The sequence below is a fragment of the Dermacentor silvarum genome, chromosome 1 (genome assembly GCF_013339745.2).
Source record: "Dermacentor silvarum isolate Dsil-2018 chromosome 1, BIME_Dsil_1.4, whole genome shotgun sequence".
NCBI lineage: Eukaryota > Metazoa > Arthropoda > Arachnida > Ixodida > Ixodidae > Dermacentor > Dermacentor silvarum.
Window position 1 is genome coordinate 207040688 of NC_051154.1, and position 20811 is coordinate 207061498.

The window sequence follows — 20811 nt, forward strand, 5'->3', positions numbered from 1 at the left end:
TCGGTGCTTCCAGTGATTTGGCACTGCGGGTTTTAAGGGCTGACGTACCGGAAAACGCATTTTCGTGTGTCTGCTTTTGAGAAAGGTCGTCACTTGTACGAGGCAGATCACATTCGTGGCATCAGGTAGTATATAGAGCAGAAAACGAGCGCAAATTGCTATGCAAATGCACCACGCGAACGGAGCTCACCGCGACAAGCTAAGAAGTGGAACTCCAGCAGTTATATTACATATGTTATTTTGCTGTGCGCGTTAACATTCTCGCGTATTTAATCATGTAAATAGGCGAAGAACACAAAAATTATGGACAGAAAAAAAGGAGACATGCGTCTTCCTTATTCTAGCTGTTTCTTGAGCTGCTTCGCCAATCGCACAAGTGTCAGTAAGTTCCCGTTCTCTGTCCGTTGTAGTTCTTTTATCTTTGCAATGCTTCCCAATTCTTAATTGCTTATAAACTAGCCCAAACTTCAGTCAAGGCCCATTTTACACAGCTTAGCTTGACGGGATCCAGCGGTCGGTGGCGGCGAGTGTGAACACGCCACGGCGCTGGCGTTCGCCGTCGATACACCGCACAGTCATGTGCCGGAAGCAACCAGAGTTGGGAATTGCGAGGAAGAAAAATGTACATTAAAAGGAAGACTTATACACTGATAACACGGCAAAATGACTACAAATCTGAGTGTTCGCCTTCGGTGCCCAAGCTCCGGAGCCGTTACACTGCGGAGGCGAAGACAGGCAAGTGGGACACGAAGCTCTTGCATATAAACGGCTCTTTTATTAACGTTAGAACAACTAGACCACAGCAAACCAGCGTCGAAAATGTACAGTGCCCAGCGATTCAAGCGCTGGCAGCGCGCGGCTGCCGCCTTTCTCAATTTTTTTTGCTTTTCGCACCACAGGTGATCGCCGTGGAACCAAATGCAGTCATAATGCGTTACGAAGGTTCTCGCTTTCACTCTACACCACAATGCATCAGTTTGGCGATCCCCTGCGCTTACAGTCAGTGCAAAAAGCGGCTGGCGACCATGCGATTCGAGTATCGCGTTTCAATTGCTGAGCACTGTACGTGCTGTTGCCTACAGACCACACATATTCAGACTTTCCACCTGAATAACGCGATGCCGCGATGAACAACGATTGAATTGAATGGCCTAACCAGCTTCAGTCATGTTCCAGTGACTGTTGGTGCACTCAAAAACGCAACATGTTTGATCAGACTTGGTTTCACGGCAGCACCTGCTGCGCACAGCCCGACCGCCACATGCCATTACATTCGCGGCGCCGCCGCATGAAGGCGCCACCGGTCCAAATTCATCCCGCGCCCGGTGCCTATTAAGTCCAAGGGCGATAAGGCAGTTGCTGCGCGCCGTATGCTGTATGTGCGAGTGAAATCGTGCGAGGGGAGCCGACGACCGCGTCTAAATCTCGCGCGCGCAAGAAAAGCAGGGAGGAAGTGCGCCTTCCTCCGTTGCGCTCGAGGCACCGGCGAGGGAGCGAGGGGGGAGGGATAGGGGGGCGGCATTGTACTGTACTCTGGCATCAACTGCGTACTGCGCGGCGGGGCGCGGCCGTATCTTGAAAGCGATCTGCGTTGGAGCAGAAGTGTAGGTGCGTCGGCGGCTCGTAGCTTTGTGCATGCTGTGTGTTCTCGGCGCTCAGTTTGCGTTGCATGGTCAACAGCACGAAGGTCACTTCGCTCGCTTCTCCGGCGGTGCTTCCACACGCAGCCAGCGTTTGACGGCGCGCGCGTGTCCGCGCTCATCGAGTGTGATGTGTCACAGCGTGTACCAGCGCGTCGGCAACATCAACTGGAAAAGGAGGGAGTGCCGGCTTTGCGGGCTAGGCCAGCTGCAGCAAGCGGCAGGATCAGGTTTGAATGAAGGGAGGAGGAAAGGTCACGCCCGCGGCTGCAAGATCGCCGGGTCGAGGGATGCAGGCCCGCCTCACACACATGCGCTCGCTTGGCATTCCGTCGCGGCGGAGAAGGTGCTTCCGGTAGCTGCTCGCGCAAAAATGACAAAATCTGGGGCGAAATCTCTAGGTTGTCGGAGGGGAAAATTCGTTATATCGAGGCGGTCTCCCGCTCCCACTTCGTTACGTAGAGGTCTCAAATACATCTGCTTCTATGGAGTAACGGTGGGGAATAGAAAAACTTCGTTATATCCAGGAATTCGTTATATGGAGGTTCGTTATAAGCAGGCTTAACTGTATAACGATATCCTCATTATAACGAAGTTTTTCGGGAATTTGTCAATTTCGTTACATCCAGGTTTAACTGTACACGATGTTGCGCCGAAGTGCGCCAAAATTAGCGACTGCGCTTTACATGTGTGGCCGCAGTGGCCCGCAGACGTGCATAGTGCGCATCACTAAAGCGGCTTCATAAATCGAACTTCACATTATCTATACGTCGGCGATCCGATAATTCGGGCTCGATGGGGACCGCCTAGAAGTCGAAATAATTGGGAGTCGGAAATATCCAAATTCGCCAGAAAAGAACTGCATTTATTCCGCCAGTGCCTAAAAAAGTACCTTATTCTCGGTTGGCCACTTTCGGGCTTACATTCACTTTCGCGGGATTTCGCGTCACTAGCGTCAGCATCTGCGAGCGACGGCATTCTTGGTAGTGTGCCAGGAACGCTGTCATCCGTCGACGTGTCCAGCGCTAGTCGCACGAAATGTCGCGCAAGTGAAAGTATCCCGGAAAAGGATCGTCCAAAAATAAAGCCGAAGTTTGTCAACGCAGTCCTGCGCACACGTACGCTTGCCCACGATCTGGTCAGTCCGTCTCTCTACCATCGTTATGCTGTCGCCACAGATAGCCAAAAGTATAATTAATGCATGCACCGAATCTTCAACCTTTGGCAAGAGAACCGCGATTTTGTAGCGATGCCTTTTCTGCTGTCACTCATTGCGCTTCATCAGTGGTATAAGAGCGGCGCTTCGCCTGCGTTATATGGTATCAGCCGGCAGAGAACGGTGGATGATTAGGGTGGCATATAGAATCGAGCGGAATGCATCGCTACAAAGTCGCCGCGCAGGAGTCGACCGCGCTATCATAGCCGAATGACGGCGGTATTTATTTATTTATTTTTTGAAATAGTCACTGTCCTTGTCGGCAGGGACATCGAGGGTGTAGTCGGCGCCGCTTAGACTTAAGGCACCGCGACCGTGTCGCTAGTTAACACGTCAATGAATAAATGCTGGATGCACGGAGCCAACCCGAATGCACTGGAGTTCGCTTGCCCGACGGTTTGGGTGCGGTCAGTGCTGGGTTAATTGGGCTTCGCTAGTTTCGCTTTCAAGGAGGTGTCGGCAACATGGCCGACCACCATGCTGTGGCGATGCCAGCGACATATCAACGCCAAAATATTGCTATTTCCGCTCAACTTCGCGGTCAAATTAGCACGCAGTCATGCAGGCGGAGTCCGAATTATACAGATTGGCGTACCTTAAGATCTTGGAAATCTTGGTCTACTTATACTTTAAGTTTATGGGCCAGTGATGGTGCCTCAAAGTAGTCCGAATAATCGAGCTTGTTTGAATTGCTGGTGTCGAAATAATCGGTTGACGCCAGTTGTGAATCGTCCAGCTGCTGAACAGAGGCTTCAGCTTTACGAGGAAAAACAGACCATTGAAAAGTACCTGGTGTCGTCTAAAGCAATGGCTGAGCGTTACGAGGGGCTCATCAAGGCTGGCCTGGCTCAGAAGAGCATTCATGACATTCGAGTCTGGCCAGGTGTTTCTGACTGATGCTAGAGCCTTACTGAAAACATCACAAGGTGTCAGCTGTCAATGGAAAAATCATGCGATGTAAAAGGCAACATCTGAGCAGCTTCACTCAACTTGAAATAAACTAATTACAGCACACTATGTGAACGAGTTTGTTGTCATCATATATATTAAAGGGAAACTCATGTATTTAGAGGCAGAGCAACATTGTTTTACAGCAAGCAAATACTTGACAACAATAAAACGGACACCGACCACGAAAGTTTTTAAAATATATATATAATAAGACGTTTTGGCTCCCGCACTGGAGCCTGAACAAAGAGTGAACAAGGCCCCCGTGCGGGAGTCCAAACATCTTATATATATTTTTAAAAAACTTTCGTGGTCGTTGTCCGTTTTAATTGTTGTCATGAATATTCCCGACCAGATGGGTTTCCATCCAACTCTTGACTTCAAGCAAATACTTTTTGGAATAACGCTTGTCAAATTTAAGTGTTTGAAATAGCTTAGGATGTGTCCAGCAGCTGGCATTTATTAGCTCTAAAGTGCTCCGAAATCTGTATCTGGAGGCTTCAAACTGCTCCAAAATTAAGATTTTGCTGCTCCAAAAATTGCTCCAAATCTGAGTTCGTCAGTGACACCACTGGATGTACCGTGACCTGGCGTTTGGTTGTTTATATGGGTTCTCATCTCGAAAGGGGGACTTATAGTTTATATGGGTTCTCATCTCGAAAGGGGACTTACAGAGATTTGTGAGGGCCTCTGGGTGCTGCTGATGTGGGAGGCAGATGAGTGTTGGCACCGGGAACCTACTGATTAAATAGGTAAAAGCGCGCTCCTGGCCAGGTGCTCAGCAAGTACGGGAGTTCCAGACACTTAGAAGGTCACCCACCTATTGGGAAATCGGTGGCATGGGACCGCCACACTCTTTTTTAAAAAGACCAGGTGTGCTGTTTGTCTTGATTTTTGCACCAGCTAGCATAGTGGTCTGGATGCCTGGCCGGGGGACTGCTTGTACCCGTTTTATAAACTGGTGGGTGTCCAGCAGTGGGGTTCAAACCACGCACCTCCTACAGTCGAGCTGGGCGTCCTACCCACTGGGCTCCAGCTACGGTGGTTCGGATCCTGCAGCCGTGGCAACCCTGCATTGTCTTTCATAACCCAGATTTAGTGTTAAGCAGGGGTGTAACAACTGTGCCAAATGCCTGAGATTGTTGAAATTTCACCATGCTGCATCAAAGTGCCCTGACTACCTGCAAAAGTTCTCAGTCGCACAAGTTTTAACAGAAGAGTCTCATTGACAAACTGCAGTTTTGCCATTATCATCAATCATGCGTCAGTGGTTGCCAATTCAATCCAGTCGCTATGCTGCAACAACGGAAAGGCAGGGGTGTACTTAGTAACGGAAAGGTGAGGGCTGCCTCAGAGCAGCCCACTCTTGAAGCAGAAAAGAGAACTTTAGGGCCAAGTGGGGCCAGCAAAGCATTGCTCACTGGTGCTGAGGAACTTCCCAACTTAGGTGTGTAGCAGAAAGACATGAACAAGAAAGAAAGTGGCCATGTTCTCTTAAAAAAAAGGAAGTGCAAGCCGTGAGGAAACATTTAAGGGACACTAAAGACAAACAGGAAGTTCAGCTGGAATAAAAGAGGGACCTTCAGGAATGCATGCAGTTTTTGTTGGGTGTGAAAATATGAGTTATTAGCGGAGAAATTCGTAAACAAAGACCAAATATCTCTTCCTCAATTTCTCTCGCCCCAGATTCGGCGCTGAAGCAGTGTCGTCACAGATTTCATTGCTCTAAGCGAATCAGAGGGCGCCATGATACGTCACCGCTTGCGTTAGCGGCTGAGGCGCTCGCTCCATCATGGGCTGCATGGCCGCTGCGTTTGTGTTCGCTGCGACTTTTACTATGGTGTTCTGTGGCCGCGATGGATACCGTTGCTGACGCTGAACCTTGCAACGAAGAGCTCGCCAGGGAAGCAGAACTGCATTTGAGCGACTTCAGTGAAACGGAGTGCGAAATGATCCTCCGTGCTCGCGCGGTAGGTGTTTCCGCGCACGATGGAGGTGAGACGCCGGCCATGCCGACGGAAAGCGAAGCCTTGTTTTCGTCGACGCCAGGCGACAATGTTCCCCATAGAACAAGCGCAGAAAGTTCCGATAGAGCAAGCGTACTCGGTATGGTTTTTTCCTCTTTTTATTGATGACATTCAGCACTCACCGCGCCGCCAGTTTGCTGCTGCAGGGGCATCAGTAGGGGATTTGATGAAGGCGACATTGATGGGACAGCTGCTCGAGAAAAGACGGGCCTCTGGGGCACGCCAAGATACTTTCCGAAAGCAGGGGCTGTATTCTGTAACGCTTCGGTTTTCGATGGCTTCGGTTTGGCGGTGGCGTCACATTGGGGCGGTCCGTTGATGTAATGAAAACAAGTGAAAGGACAGAGACCAATCGGCGTGAAGGTTTCTTTTTGTGGCAGTGAACGTCACAAACCGAGTAAAAATATAGCAATTTACGAGCGCTTCTTGGTAAATAAAAATAATTTGTTCATGGTATTGATGAGGTTTATGTTTTTCATCATGAAACGCGTGTGAGTTGTACTGGCGGTGAGTGAGTTAACGAATTTTGTTTACTTCGGTTGACCCATTTATGCCGCTAGGTGGGACGTCGTACGCCAACTTCGCGTTGCGGCCAAAATACACACTCAAGTTCCTCGCACAGTCAGAGCGCTGTCTCTTTTGAGAATCTGAATTGTCGCCTGAATCCCTCATCTGTCATCTCAAAGGCTTCTTGTCGACATCGAGGTTGTCGCTGTCTATCACGGAGGCTCGCTAAAAGCACGATAACAGGCGCCCCAGGCACCGCACACGCCGTCATTTTGCTCCGAGTGCCGCGATCTCGCCCGTGCACGCGGCACGCACAGGCTCTGCACACGGCACACCGCGCTTCAGATCAGACTGACGCAGCGCCCGCGGCTTCGCTTCGTAGCAGACGATATATTCGGTTTCCCCGTGATTGACATGCGCGTGACGTCATCAAAAAATGCGTTCGCGCCCTCAGGCGATGGCGTCACCCAGGCGGCGACCAATCGCCGCATGCAAACGGCATTCTTCGAAAACCGAAGCGTTACAGAATACGGCCCCAGGATTATATACATAATCAGAGGGCGAGAAATGCAGAGAGCACATCATCAGTTTCTATGGCTCTTTTGCCGTTTTATCATCGGCAGAGCACTGAGCCATTGCGAACGCCGGGGCTCATGCCGCGACACCACATGAAAGGACACAGTCGGGTCAACACTGCCGCTGCCCCTGAACAAGCGCCTTGCGCCGTTGATACAGCCCTCAACACTACACACACGAGGCATTTTCTGGCTGTTTCCCGCTAAGTAAACGTTTTTCGAGCCACGCAAAACGCAACCAAACACTGCAACACTCTGTAGAGCGGAACAGGCGTGCGATGATGCATAGAGCAAAAACGAAACTACAAAACTATCACGACTGCATGTAACGCCACGCCATTTTTTCTTCTTACTTATTTAATTTTGCGCTAAACTTGTACGTTCTCTCTTGAAAGGGCTTAAAAAGTTGGCAAATGCTGTTTATGTACGTTTAAGGTGTATTTCATTTTGCGTTTTATTAACAGCGATAAATCGCTCTCGACCAATCGCGGCCGGGCTGCGTTTGTGATCTCCGACGTCACGAACGTGTAGTGCGGGAAATTCGAAGGGGCACCTATCCTTCAGTTTTTCGCTATTTTCTCGCTTATTAAACATCTGTTCGCCGTAAGAATGGTATGACTGTGATCGTGATAGGATAATCTACCATTAAAGCTGAACTTCCGGTTTCTCTTTAGCGTCCCTTTAAAGAAAGAACTCAAATAGAAAATGTTGAAAAAGGCGAAGCAATGATGTCATGTCAATGAAGTCTGCACTAGTCATGTAAAAGCGGCTAGTTAGCTTATAGTATATGTAATAGCAGTTTTGTCTTGTTTTATACAGTAAAATGTTGTTAATTCAGGTTTCACGGGACCGTAAACTATGTCCAGGTTAACCAAATGTCGAATTATTGAGGGTACTAAGAGAACAATAAAGAAATGCTTACCACATCAACTTCTTTTAATTACTGAATGACTCGGAAAATCCTGTTTTCATTTTGTACAAAAATGATGCGGAAGTGGCAATGCTTGTCATCTTGTGACTGATTAACGCTCACGATAACCAAGATCTCGCGACTTCCTTCAGAATGTGGGTACAGCACGAGACCCGCGTCTTCATCCGAGACATGCTTTTCATTGCTGCGAGCACATCTGGATTACATTTAAAGTGAAGCTTTCTTTGCCTTTTCCTTTGACTTCCACCGCTGCTCCTGCATGCTGGAGCTGTCTTGCATGTCACGTCAGGAGGTAGTTGAGAGCACACGGTAGGAGTGTGGGAGAAGAGATAGTCAATTTCAAAAAGCATGCCTCGTTTATAGGGAGTGTGGCCACAATGCCCTCTCCTCGTAAAGCATTGCAGAAGCCAGTGCAGCGCTTGCCTTTGTGCTGACGTGTAATATGTAGGCCCAAGAGGGAGTAGAGAGAGGAGGCAGAGAATGGTAGAACTGGATGCCCTACCCACTTAGTCCTCGACGCAGTCGCTAAGCAGGGGAACAATAACTTTACCACTCTTCGCTCGTGGCAGCTCGCCTATACGGTGAGCTGCCACAACCGCGCTAGAGGGGAGATGCGTGCGCACGTCTCCCCTCTAGCTCGGCTGTGCCATGGGGAGCAATACAATGTGAGAAAGCAGGCATCGTTTAGGGTCTCTTCAATAAAGGAAAGGCTACTACTACACGTGGCAACACTTGAAAACTTAATGTTAATTCAACGTATGATACAGTACGTTTCTGCTATTTCTGAAAAATAAACATCGTGCAATTTTGTCAAGCGGAAAACTGACGCAGGGCGTGCAGACGCAACGCCACAGTAAAGCATCGCATTGTCAAGATAACATTACGCAAGCGGCCTCCCAGCAAATCACGCTTCTGCATGCAATGCAGTATCTTTGTGGCTGTGGTGTTACTCGAGGTCGTGGGTTCAATCCCAACCATGGCGGCCGCATTTCGATGCGGAGGAAATGCATAAATGCTTGTGCACTTAGATTTAGTGAACGTTACAGAACCCCAGGTGTTCAAAATTAATCCAAAATCTTCCGGTACGGCGTGCCTGATAATCAGATTGTGGTTTTGGCACTTAAAGCACCATAATTTAAGTTGAACACTTCTGCCATGATGCAGTGTGCTGTGTGAGGCAGTGACAGTTCTAACCTTCTCACCGGCTATGAACAATGGCCCACAACCACACCTCAAGCAAACACGTCTCGCTGTGTGTTCTGTGTACCACGTGGACAAACGCAAGTGGTGCACACAAGGAGAACATCACCTCACCACATTCGCATCAATGTCACTGCCAGTTTTCATCATATAACGCAAACACTACAGAGTGCTTTGCTTACACCAATTCCCACAGTGCATAGGATCTGCATAATTCTTTTTTGCCAGTGAGCTGGTCGGCAACAGATCTTCCATTCATTGCTATGTAGCCAGGGGTGTAGCCGGCCAAAACAACCACCGGCGCCGGAAATTATTCTGTATTTCGTCTAAAATGTATTTTCCATGCTCAAAAAGACATTTCAGCACGAACACAGGCAACTCGGGCTGGATTTCGTGGCAACGCCCATGCACCTGAGTCACATAACACAAGGAGCCCCATCCGAGCACTAAGTTTCAAGGGTGTTTTGATGGCGAGCAGGCTTGTCGCGGCGGCCGCGGAATCTATGGAGCGCATGAAATTCAATTCCGAAACTTTATGGGTGTAATGTTCTCAAACTTTTGACACGAAAGGTGCACTGACATTTCCAAAGTCGTGCCATAGTCCCTCAATACTTTTTCTGGTCACGAAACTCCGCCGTCACTCTATGGGAGAGCTTGATATATCGCATAAAGCCACTGCGCTGCGGCGCCACCGCAGCGGAAAGGACACCTTTCTCCGTGTTAAACCCGGAAAGACTGCAGATGCGGCCATGTGCAGCCGGCATGGGCTGAAAGTTTGGACGCGTTCTTTATATTTGTATGTGTGTGTGTGTGTGTGTGTGTGTGTGTGTGTGTGTGTGTGTGTGCGTGTGCATATGTGTGTATGTGTCTGTGTGTGTGCGTGCTTGTGCATGGGTGTTTGTGTGTGCATGCGTATGTGCGTGCGCATCCATATATGTGTGTGTGCGTGCATGTGTGTGTGTGTGTGCGTGCGGAATTCTACATTTGCTTCAAATAAAGCTCGCGATTCAAATACTATTATGCATCGCAGTTCACCAAGGAGGTAGTATGGTACTGAGTGCAACGGACCGTCAGTTCCTCACTCTGCTTGTGCAAGTTAGAGATTAATAAGAGCAGTGCTGAGTCAGTCGGGCATATTAACCCGTTTGTGTTTTTATAGTTCATATTGGCAACGAAAATCGGGTTTGAAAACATTGTCGCGCATTTGGAATAATACACACGAAAACTAGCAAAGGTTGCGATACATGAAAATGACAATACTATCTTAAGCTATCTTCTGACTATCTTCTGACGTGCTAGAACATTTTATGGTACGTGCAATTAGAATCTGTCACCATCGCCTCAACAGCTCAATCGGAATTCGGTAACAGCACACGACCTTGAAGTCAGGTTGTCGTTTACTGGCAACGCCACGCCGCGTATGTCTTATTCTTTGTACAGCGCATAAAAGTCACTTAAATGTTTTTAATTTAAGCCGGTTGGGCCAACCAACGACAGATTTCTCAGTAAGAAGAATTCTATGCGTCTGCTGACACACGGAGCTGCCAGCTGACTTTGAGATTGTTTACTTTTTCTACGTGCCTTGATTCGGTTAAACAACACTCTCAGATGTTCAAGTTTGGATACTGTAACTGCTACGACAAAATATAATGTAAATAAAATCAAAAAGAAGCTGGGCTTTCGGCCACAACGTGACCAGAGAAGAAAAAATACCGCCGCCCCTAGCGGCAGGCGCTGGCTCTATATTAAACTGAGGCGGGAGTTTTGTGACCAGAAAAAGCTATTAAGGGACTATGGTCGGGCTTTAGATTTTCAATTCCGGAACTTTATGGGTTTAATGTTCTTATAAACATTTGACGCCAAAGGTGCATTGACTTTTCTAAAGTCATACATCTGACTATATGAGACAAGCCAAATCAACACACTATCAGACAAGTTGACAAAGCATGCAGCGAGGTCCGATGGTATGAAGCGTTGTGGTGATTCATTTGTGCCATCATATCACAGAAAAGAATATCAACATTTTTTTCACCTGCGCCAACGTGTCCATATCAAGATACTAAAGCCAGCAAAGGTAACTACGTTCTTATTTATTTTTTCTACTTTGACTTCTGTTCACGAGGACACGTTGAGCCTTTTCAATTTTCTTGTTCGTGCTAACCGCGGGCTGCCAGAGGCAGCCAGAGCGCATGTGTTTTTCTCATATTGCCCCGTTGCCCCGACCACCGCGCGGCGCACTTCAGTGCTTCTTCGTTTTTCTCTGGCCGAGTGGATTTTTGCCTCGCAGCGTTTTGGACGCTTTCTGGCTAGCAGACGAGAAAAAGGAACAATGGTCGCTCGCTGCCATCACTGTGGGGGCACGACAGATTGCAACACGTTCGCTTGAGGGCATCACCTTCACTTCGATGTTATCGCAACCTCTCCGGAAAGCGTTTTATTTCGCCGGTGTAGGATACCGAGCAGTATGCATACAGTTCTCTGTGGAGCAAGTGTCTCACGTTTTGTTCGATATTCCTTCGGTAGCCACATTAGGTGCCCAAAGCAGGCATTCGATTATGGCCAACATGCTTTCCTTTGCGTTTTTTTTTTTTTCATTTCAGTGCCCCCTACAAAAGAAAATAAAACAAAAAAACATTGTTGCGGCGCAGCAAATTGTTGCATGGTCAAAGTTTGATTTTGTTACTTCTTCTTTTGCGGGAAGTAATGGGCCATGGGACTTGTAAGAGAGCAAAGCGGGGAGGAAGCACACCGCATTCCGTCGTGCGCACCGGGAGGAGTGGAGGGAGGGGAGTGGGCTGCGTATGGTGCGGCTGCCTGCACCTTATCTTAAAAGTCACCTTGAAAGCGTGGCTGGCGCGGCCGCGCAGGCCCTATGCAATGGGGACACAGTGTATCTTGTTCGCGCTGAAGTGAGTGGCAGCACTAAGGTAGCTGCTGCTGCCACTCGGCATGCGTGGCTTTGCTGGTTTCGAACTGATATAGTACTGAAGTTCATGTGATATTTTCTTTACTTATTAAATAGATAAAAACATGGAAGCATTGATATCGGTTATTTCTGCCACAATTTTTGGGACATATGAATATATTCTCATATGAAAAAATACATATTTTACTTGTTGTGACAGTGCATAGCGTTCAAGATTTCATTTGCAGCATCTATTACACAGTGGCATTTGCAATGGAAATGCAGTTATTATTTATGTATTTGATCCCTCGACAAATTCTAAAAGGAGGAGAGCGCGCTGCAACATGAGCAGCGCTCAGAGCTTGGCTCGCTCCGATGGTCTTCTGAATGAACCGGGGGACAGCCAGATGTGTCCCAATTAATGTGAGTTTGATGCCATTAACTTAGCAGAAGCTTGCCGGGACCAGACGACGAGTCCGATTTTCTGAATTAACGAGGTTTTACTGTATCTAGTGTAGTCAGATGCTGCTCAGGTAGAAGAACTGTTTGTAGTACAAATAAAAACATTTTTGCAGTTTTTGTGTCATCCTTTTTCTTCTATATCTTATGCTTCATTACTTGGTCCTGTAAATATTTTAAGCATTTGGATCAACCTTGCTGGTTTTAGCAGAATTCGTTGGTCACTTTTGCAGGACCTTGTCCACTGAAGCTGAAGTGTGATTGCACTGAAGTTTAATGGTTTGTAGCTTTGCCCCATTGCTAGGGTTAATTTTATATACAGCAGGGGTGGGACTCCTGTGCCAGTTGCGCATTTTTGATGCAGACGCAAATTCCTGCGCCAAACTGTGCCAAACACAAAAAATTGATCTAAATTGTGCCACATTGCGCCAGAACGGTGTTGGCAGTGGCCGCGAACAGCTAGCGGATTCGTCCTCCGAAAAAAAAAGTGCAGGCATTCACATTACGCACACCGCGTGACTGCACCTCCCGTAGAGTTTCTCCTAATTTTCGCGCTTATAACACTGGACTTTGCAGCGCTTCCGGCAAGTGGCCGGCGCGCGCACGGCCACTGCCAGCTGTTGTCGGTGTTTGGAATGGCTAGGGCAGCTGTGTTCAGAGTGTACTATAATACGGTTGAGTGGGCAGGGCGGCGCTGCGCTCCCTAGGTGAGGTGCAAAACAACAAAAAGTAGGCTGAGAGCACTGCGAGCTAACTAGATATTTTGGAGGCACGCGCTGCAGCAGGTGAATCGGGCGGCCGTCTGTGTCCCCAAGGCCGGCATAACATAAAACTATTTCCATCTGTTTTTATGTCCATATGGGCGAGGTGTGAGCCATTTTGACCTATCACGAAGGGCTAATGGCGGATTTGGAATAAAACATCACAGTATCGCCTGAAAGGCGAAGCATCGATTGTCATAGCAAATTAGTAGAAAGATATGAGGAGTAAGGATAGTAGTTTAATCGGCTGTATAAGCTTGTAAACATGTGTTCACTCAGTAAATTAACAAGCATGGTGTCATGCTCGCACATGCAAGCCTGAATACATCTCACTCGATTGCTACAGAAATTCGTTGTGAAAACGCTGGAGTGAGCAAGCGCAGCAGCAGCAGCAGGCGAATGCACCTTTGTGCGGCCTCGCTTCAATGCAAACTCAGGGGCGAAAAACAGCGCACACGAAGCTATTAGTACTCGCTCTATGTCCCTATCGCAGATCGCTTTCAAGATAGGGCCCACGCGGCCGTGCCATGCGCAGCAGCCGCCGGAGTAGAACGATCTCCCCCCCCCCCCCCCGGGGCCTTGCGCACAATGGAAGACGGCGCGCTTCGTCCCCGCTTTCCTTTCTCGTGCGCGCGGGATTGAGCCGCCATCGTCGACTCACCCTCGTCGGCCCATCCTCACGCGCTTTCACTTGCACATACAGTGTGCTGCGCGTGGCGATGATGTTATCGCCCCTGGACTTTGTATGGAACATCACGGCGACGCCAGAAATACACCTGGAGTGTCCATATAATTGCTATCGCAACAAACACAGATTGGAATAGTTTTACATTATACCAGCCCAGGGTTGATTGCGGCTCTCTTGGTGTGCGGTGACATATGGTGACACAGCAATTATGTTACAGCATCGATTGGACCGCATAATTTGAGAATATTTTCCGCTATCGTCATTAGTATAGGCGCAGAAATATATAGTTTGATCGTTGTGCAACCGATGTTTCCAGCTTTACAGGAAAGCATGTGCCGAACCGCCGCTCGACCCACACTTCTATATTCTAGCACGCTATAGCTACAAAGTGCGCTTCTACTACGAGCTTCCTGTTAGTTTATTCTGTGTTTCATCGTGGTTTCAAAATGCGCTGCCATATTCCATTATTCTACCAAAATTCAGATTGGACTACTCCAAACTGCTTCAAATTGAAACTTTATCTGCTCCAAAATGAAATTTAGTCTGCTCCAAGCTGCTCTAAAATGCTATTTTGTCTGCTCCAAACTGCTCCAAAACGCATTTGACCTTCTCCAGAAATTGCGCCAAAATTACTTTGACAGTCCCACCCCTGATACAGTCAAACCTCGATATAACAAACCTTGATTTAACGAAGTTTGCAATGTAACAAACTACTATTTTTATTTCCCGTTCTTAGTTCAATTGACAGCCGTGGGGTTTTTTTTTTTTTCCGATTTAACGAAATAATTTCGCTATGTGGTTTTTAGACTTAACAAAGTTTTCGGCCTTATTCTAGCATGTGCTCTAGCATGTGCCCTGTATGACTCGTAAATCTCTCAAAAAACTATAAAAATTTTGGGCGAGGAAAAATTTATTTGCGAGCGTCCTTCCGCATGAAAAGTCCGAGCGGCAAAAACTGCTGTCGAAGCGTGCGTGCTGGGGCGCAATATGCTGGAAATGGTGGTGCACCATTTGTCGCGTAACAATTGCTGAGGCCGCTGGGCATGCAGCAGCTCGGAGCGCTCAGAGACACGATCTGACGATTCCTTCAGCACAAGGGAGGTGAAAAGGGACGAGCATGTAGTAGCATGACCAAGCACACGCTAGAGGAGAGGGGAGGCAGGAGACCTGCGCCTATCTGCCCTCTCTCCCTAGCGCACACGTCTCCTATTGTCTACCCTTGCCGGAGCTGTGCATGGCTGTCCATATGCGGGCCACGCACCCTATCTTTGAAGTAATCTTCGGCAAGTGCAAAGACGGAGCCATTGGTACCTTTATGCATATTTTGTTCCCGTGTTGAGGTTGTGTAATCTCTCAAGTTTCCGAGGCACGGTTCGAAGCGTTTGCTCGCGTTGCGACAGCAATAAAACTACGAAACTTGCTTTGGGTAGTTGTCTCTTTGTTATTTGTATCATTGTTCCACCTTTCTGGCGAAACTGGTGACATTTTTCTAACGAATTTTTGGATGTTTTTGCACTTTTGTTTTTAATTTGAGGGTGCCATCTGATAACGGTTGTGGGCACTAAGCGCGTTTATTATGATGTGCAAGATTTACGGTGCTGCGCAACGCAAAACACTAATCTCTGGTGCCGCAAGCTTCGCCGTTGCATTGCTTTCGGGGCAATCTGCACCACGTGCGCTGGCGCTCATAATCACGCTATTATGGCCCGACCTTCTTGCTATTTGTTTATAAGTGATTACTGACATGATACTATTCACCTGGAATGCTCTGGGAATTTGTGAAGTTATTTTTACTTCTGAAACTTTAAAACCTCGAATTAACGAAATTTGCGATTTAACCAAGTTTTTCGCTGCAAGTACAACTTCGTTATATCGAGGTTCGACTGCAGTTGTGTTAAAAGTCCATATCTTTTTGTTTTCTGTTCCAAAAGTAAGCTTCCTGTTAAACAGCTCCAAATTTCCAAATTTAGAATTTGGTGCTCAAAAATTAGATTGACTCCCCCTGTTTTCATCTGCTCCAAATTTGCATTTTCCTGCTCCAAAACTAAGATTTCCCTGCTCTAAAAATTGCTCCAAATCCTAGTTCAGCTGTTGCAGCCCTGGTTAGGGCTCATAATTACATTGGCTACTGCAAAAACATTTGGTGTCAAAGTCCATACAGGTGCATACACACCAGTGGAAAAACGCAGTTGCGGCGGGGCAGCCACACCAACTGGCAGCGAGCCACTGTGGCAGTCACATGACAGCACGAAAATCTCGCCTCCTCTCTTACTCTGCGTGTAGGTGCGAGATGCCGCGTCCTTTTTCCTTCGTCTGCTTACAGATCGGTACGGTGTTTACATTCTTCATCCCTAACACGAGTCATGTCTTATCAAGGTGACGATGTCATTTTCTTGCTGCGGGAGGGATCGGTCCTGGACCGATCCCTCCCGCTCCCGGACCAGAAATGGTCAGTGAAAGCATATTTACTAGAAAGCTAAGATAGCAATCACCTTGCAGCAGCTGCGTGCCTACATGCACTTTGATGTAAGGAGCCTGTGAGGTTGAGGTAACACTTCAGCTTACTGCCCAAACAATCTTAGCTTATCTTTCTTATTTGCTTCTATTTGGCCTGTCACTGCGACGAAAAACAAAAAGTAGGGGGAGGGCTGGGGAGAGGGGGTTGCACAGAGGTATTGTGGCAGAGTTGGCATAGGCTATGGTACTCTGCACTGTGGCCACTGCGACGGATGAAACTGGGCAAGTTCAGTAATGGTAATATGCTGTCATGCCTACAAAAGTCACCCCTTACCTTATATGCAACGCCCACAGGGTCAGTCACTGTTTCAATATGGCAGCACTGGCACCATAGTTCCGGTGATCAAGTTTATAAATGGCATTGCAAACTGTAGCAAATATTTCACTTTGTCAGGCAAAGCCATATTTGCCACGACACCAATACAAAGAGTATGCATTTTACCATCGTTTTCAACGAGACGTTGCAAGCTCAAAACGCCACCTCGACATATGGTGAAGAGCAGTTGTGGAACATACCAGAAAGTAATGTTTACCAAGCTGCGCTTAATTTATAAGGCCTCTTTCCCACTGATTTTTTTTTTTTTTCGATTAGGAACGAACTAAGCTTTTTAAGACAGTTGCCAACCAAGTTTTTGGAAATCAAAAACTTGGACATGCTGCATTATTCGGATATCATCGTGGCACCGCCACTAGCAAACACGTGTAACGATGTAAAATTTCAGGCACCCTACAGCACACCGTTAAATCTTTTGGACCATGCTTCCACAATGGTGTGAAAACTCGGTTGCTGCTATGAGCAGAGAGAGCAAGATTTTTTTGGGGCCATCAGCTCTTCAAAACCAAAAAAATGCATCTGGCCTACTCCATTGCCTAGTCAGTGCAGTAGTTACTAAGTCAATGAGGCAAGCCAAGTCAAGCTTGGCTGAATATGATGCAATAAAATTAAATTTCACATCTGAATTGTTGTAATTGTCTAATTTCAAGCCATTTTAGTTGGCCCTTCCATGCCTGAAAAACATGTCAGCAACTGTGGCACTATATTGGATTGTAGGTGTAGTTGTATTGCTTCATTATTCTTCCCTTAATGTTGTCAAGACTTGTTTAATTTTCACACCCAGAGGAATGGACTGTGAGCACTGGGAGCAGGCAGACACGAACAAATGATGAGCAGACAACGGGGTGCAAATGAACTCATTCTCGATGATGTTTGCCCTCTCTATTTGGCCATAAATGTTCATAGCTCCAACAGTGCTGTGATGAACCATTGAGATTGGATGTTCTACCGACCAAAAACAGTTTACGGACCATGGGATCTCAGAAAATGCTAAATATCCGAGCAGCCTTTAAAAGTAGGCAGTAAAACTGTACGTCACAATGTTGATCGCATATACCATAGAGGCTGGAAATGGGAATACCAGACAGCGTTTTGAGGCTGGGGAGATATTTAGCTTTTTGTCGGATCCCTTGGTTCATAAACTTTTTTGGTCGATAGTACATAAGTGGGGGCCTGTGTTAATGTCTGTGACTGTGTGCTTTATTTATTAATGACTTGTTGTTTTCATAAATCTTCCTGAAAGCCTCAGTGATGGGATTTGATTATATTTGCTGAAATGTGAATGTATATTTTTCCTTCTAGGCCCAATTGGTGGAGCAGTTCTTGCAATATCTGTTTCAACAAATGGAAGTAGACCCAACATGGCAAAGTAAGTATCTTGCTGCGTCTGCTGCTGCTTTTTTGTGACCAGAGTGATTGACTTTTCTGGAAAATAAGTTTCACTAAAAGCATTCTAAAGTGTGCGTGCAGTCTCTGTGCAGTGTACAGTCACTGAATGCAGTGTGCATGCAGGACTTTTCATTGTCATAATTACAGTAATAGCAGAAACTACTGGTTATGCAACTTTTGAGTAGTGCTATGCGAAAGCTTGGTTAACTGCACAAAGTGGTTGTGCTTGGGCATTGGCACCGGTTTGAAGGGCAGCTGGGCACAGCTACTAGCAAATTAGTGGAGCATTAATCAAATGGAAGCCACCATTTTTGTTGTAGTGTGTTGCAGTGTGCAGTGTGGGCAGCATTGACAAGATCTCCCTCTTCAGATTTCCTTCGTATTTTCGGTGGTGAGAAGAATTGAAAAATGCTGTACTTCAACGCAGTGTGTATGGAATTTCACTTGACACTCTGCATGTGCAGTGCATCACAAATTGTGACCTTCACAGTTCTGTCTGCTAAATATCTCACTCAATATCTCCCAAAATATGTCACTGCATCCAGGTGCGCCATTAGCCTTCAAGCTTGCACCTTCGCAGCGCTTCTTTGGGTGACTCTCTGGCTTACATGACTGCACAGGTTGGATCTTTTATGTAATTGCTGCCCAAGACCTATCTATATCTTACACGAAGGTGCTCATTCATAATTAAGTTTCTAGTTGGAAGCACAACTTCATTAAGAGGAAGCTTTAGCTTAAGCCTAACTTTGATTTCTCTGTTTAAAAACATAACAAAGGTATAAATGCTCTAATGGACAACAACTGAATCAGTTCAAAGAAAATTTATTTGATGAAAAATCTAAAGCTAGTGACTGATAGCAGGAAAGCTTGTGGGGTCTCACACATGCTCTTGGGACAAAGGAACGACAACACAGTAGTGCAAACAATCAAAAGGGCATTTATTGCACCTTTCATACACTAATGCACACTAGCCGAATTACAACCAATTGAACATTCACACAGGCGCGCGACAAATCAAGGAAGTCCGACTCACCGCGACCCGATAGCGAGCGAATACGTTCGCCCCATGCTATGACACCATCGCCTAGTCGCTCACGTGTACAGTCACGCGAACGGTGGCGCGCTCGAACAATCCGTGTTCGTCCATACCGGTGTCCTGCTCTTAGCTTCGCGCGACGGTCGCGCGAAGCGGCCGGCGCACGCGCGAAGCGTCCGTGCGTGTTGGCCGCCGATCCCAAGCCAAAGAGGCAGCGCCGTTGACCTTTTTCTCCCAAGTCACCCCGCCGTTTGGTGGCGTCAGCATCGCGACCCCCGCGCCATCTCTCGCAATGCGCCGCCACCCACACGACCGCCGTCGGCACTTAGCTACACGGTGAAGCCGGATTACAGGAGACGCGTGAGAGTCGCGCATCCCCACATCCCCCCAACCTTAAATCACTATACATACGCCGGCGAAACATGTCAGCACTGTCTAACATCAACGCGTGCTTCGCGAACAAGAGGTAGTACATGCAGCAGTGGCCGCACCGAGGAAATGTCCACACGCTTTCCATAACATGCAAACCGACATTGTCTCTGGGGTTCACCGCTGGCGTCCGTTGGTCACAGCACCAGCTCTGCAGATTCGATGGCACGACTCCAGCACAGGACTCCGGAAACGGCGACGTAGAAGTCGGCCCGAGCAAGCGTCGCTCGCGCCGACGTGCCCTGCCGGCGAGAGCCGCTGTAGCCGTTGGTGACTGCCGGCTCCTTTCCCAGCCGCCGAAATCACTGCACCGAACTGGCCACAGGCATCTGCATCGCCTGGGGTAGCTCGATTGTAGTGCGGGGCAGCAACGCTGACGATGTGCAGGTGACAGTAAACCAGGGGTGACTCCGCTCACGCTGCGTACACTCAACGCACTCGACAAACACTAAAGTAGTGCAAGGGAGAGGAATTCGGCATACCGCCCACGTGGTATGATGTTCAATTCGGCTAGCGAAATTTCGGACGGCATTTCAGATGCTAAGTTCACGTGAACAAAGCTTGCTTTCTTGAGTCGAACGAGTAATTTCAATTCGTGCGAGGCGAACTAATGAGGGAAGCAATGTGCGACACCTCAACACCACGGTCCACCGGGTTGTGTGTCTCCACGTGCGATAGGCGGCTTCGTAAAGCCTTAGGCCTAATGCGTCGCTACCCTGTCAACAACTGGCATCAAAAAAAACAAAAAAAGCACCCAAAATGGGCACAAAAACAGGCAGCCGCGAGGAGACGTTAGCTTTGTGAGGTGGTCCTACCCCGCTCGGTGCACACAGCATCCGAGTTGACGGCGCCCACCGTCCCAGACAGTGTCGGAGCGCCCGGTGCCAGGCCGCAATAGGAGGGTTTCACATGACGGCGCCCCCTAGATGGCGCCAGCATCGAAACGACTGCTCCGCCATGATTCCGGTCGCCCGGCAAGCCGGACGAACGTATGCGCGGGGAAAGCGAAGAACGATAGCACGGGAGTTGAGGTAGGGCTTCAGTGAAAATGGTGAACTGTGCCATGTTTGGTTGCAACAACCACACCAAAAAGAAGCCCGGAGATCAGAACGCCTCCGATGTCTGCTTTTTCTGCATCCCAAAAGTCGTCAACCAATGCAAGCATACGAAAGAGGTCCCAGAGCGACGAAGAGCGGAGTGGCTCCGGCGTATCAATCGGAGAGATTTGGACAACTCTTTAACCCACTAC

At 47.9% G+C, this 20811-nt stretch overlaps 2 protein-coding genes across 3 annotated transcripts in view; one reads left to right on the forward strand and one right to left on the reverse strand.

The window, feature by feature from the left end:
* The window catches only part of LOC119436688 (60S ribosomal protein L28), a 420941-nt gene that overhangs the window by 381446 nt on the left and 18684 nt on the right, over positions 1–20811 (reverse strand). The window lies entirely within an intron of this gene.
* Positions 1–20811, forward strand: part of LOC119436691 (GTPase-activating protein and VPS9 domain-containing protein 1) — a 261172-nt gene that overhangs the window by 194235 nt on the left and 46126 nt on the right. For both annotated transcript variants that reach the window (XM_037703656.2, XM_049659648.1), the window contains exon 18: positions 18011–18077. In XM_037703656.2, the coding sequence (XP_037559584.1) occupies positions 18011–18077 (67 nt within the window). The remainder of the gene's footprint in view (positions 1–18010; positions 18078–20811) is intronic.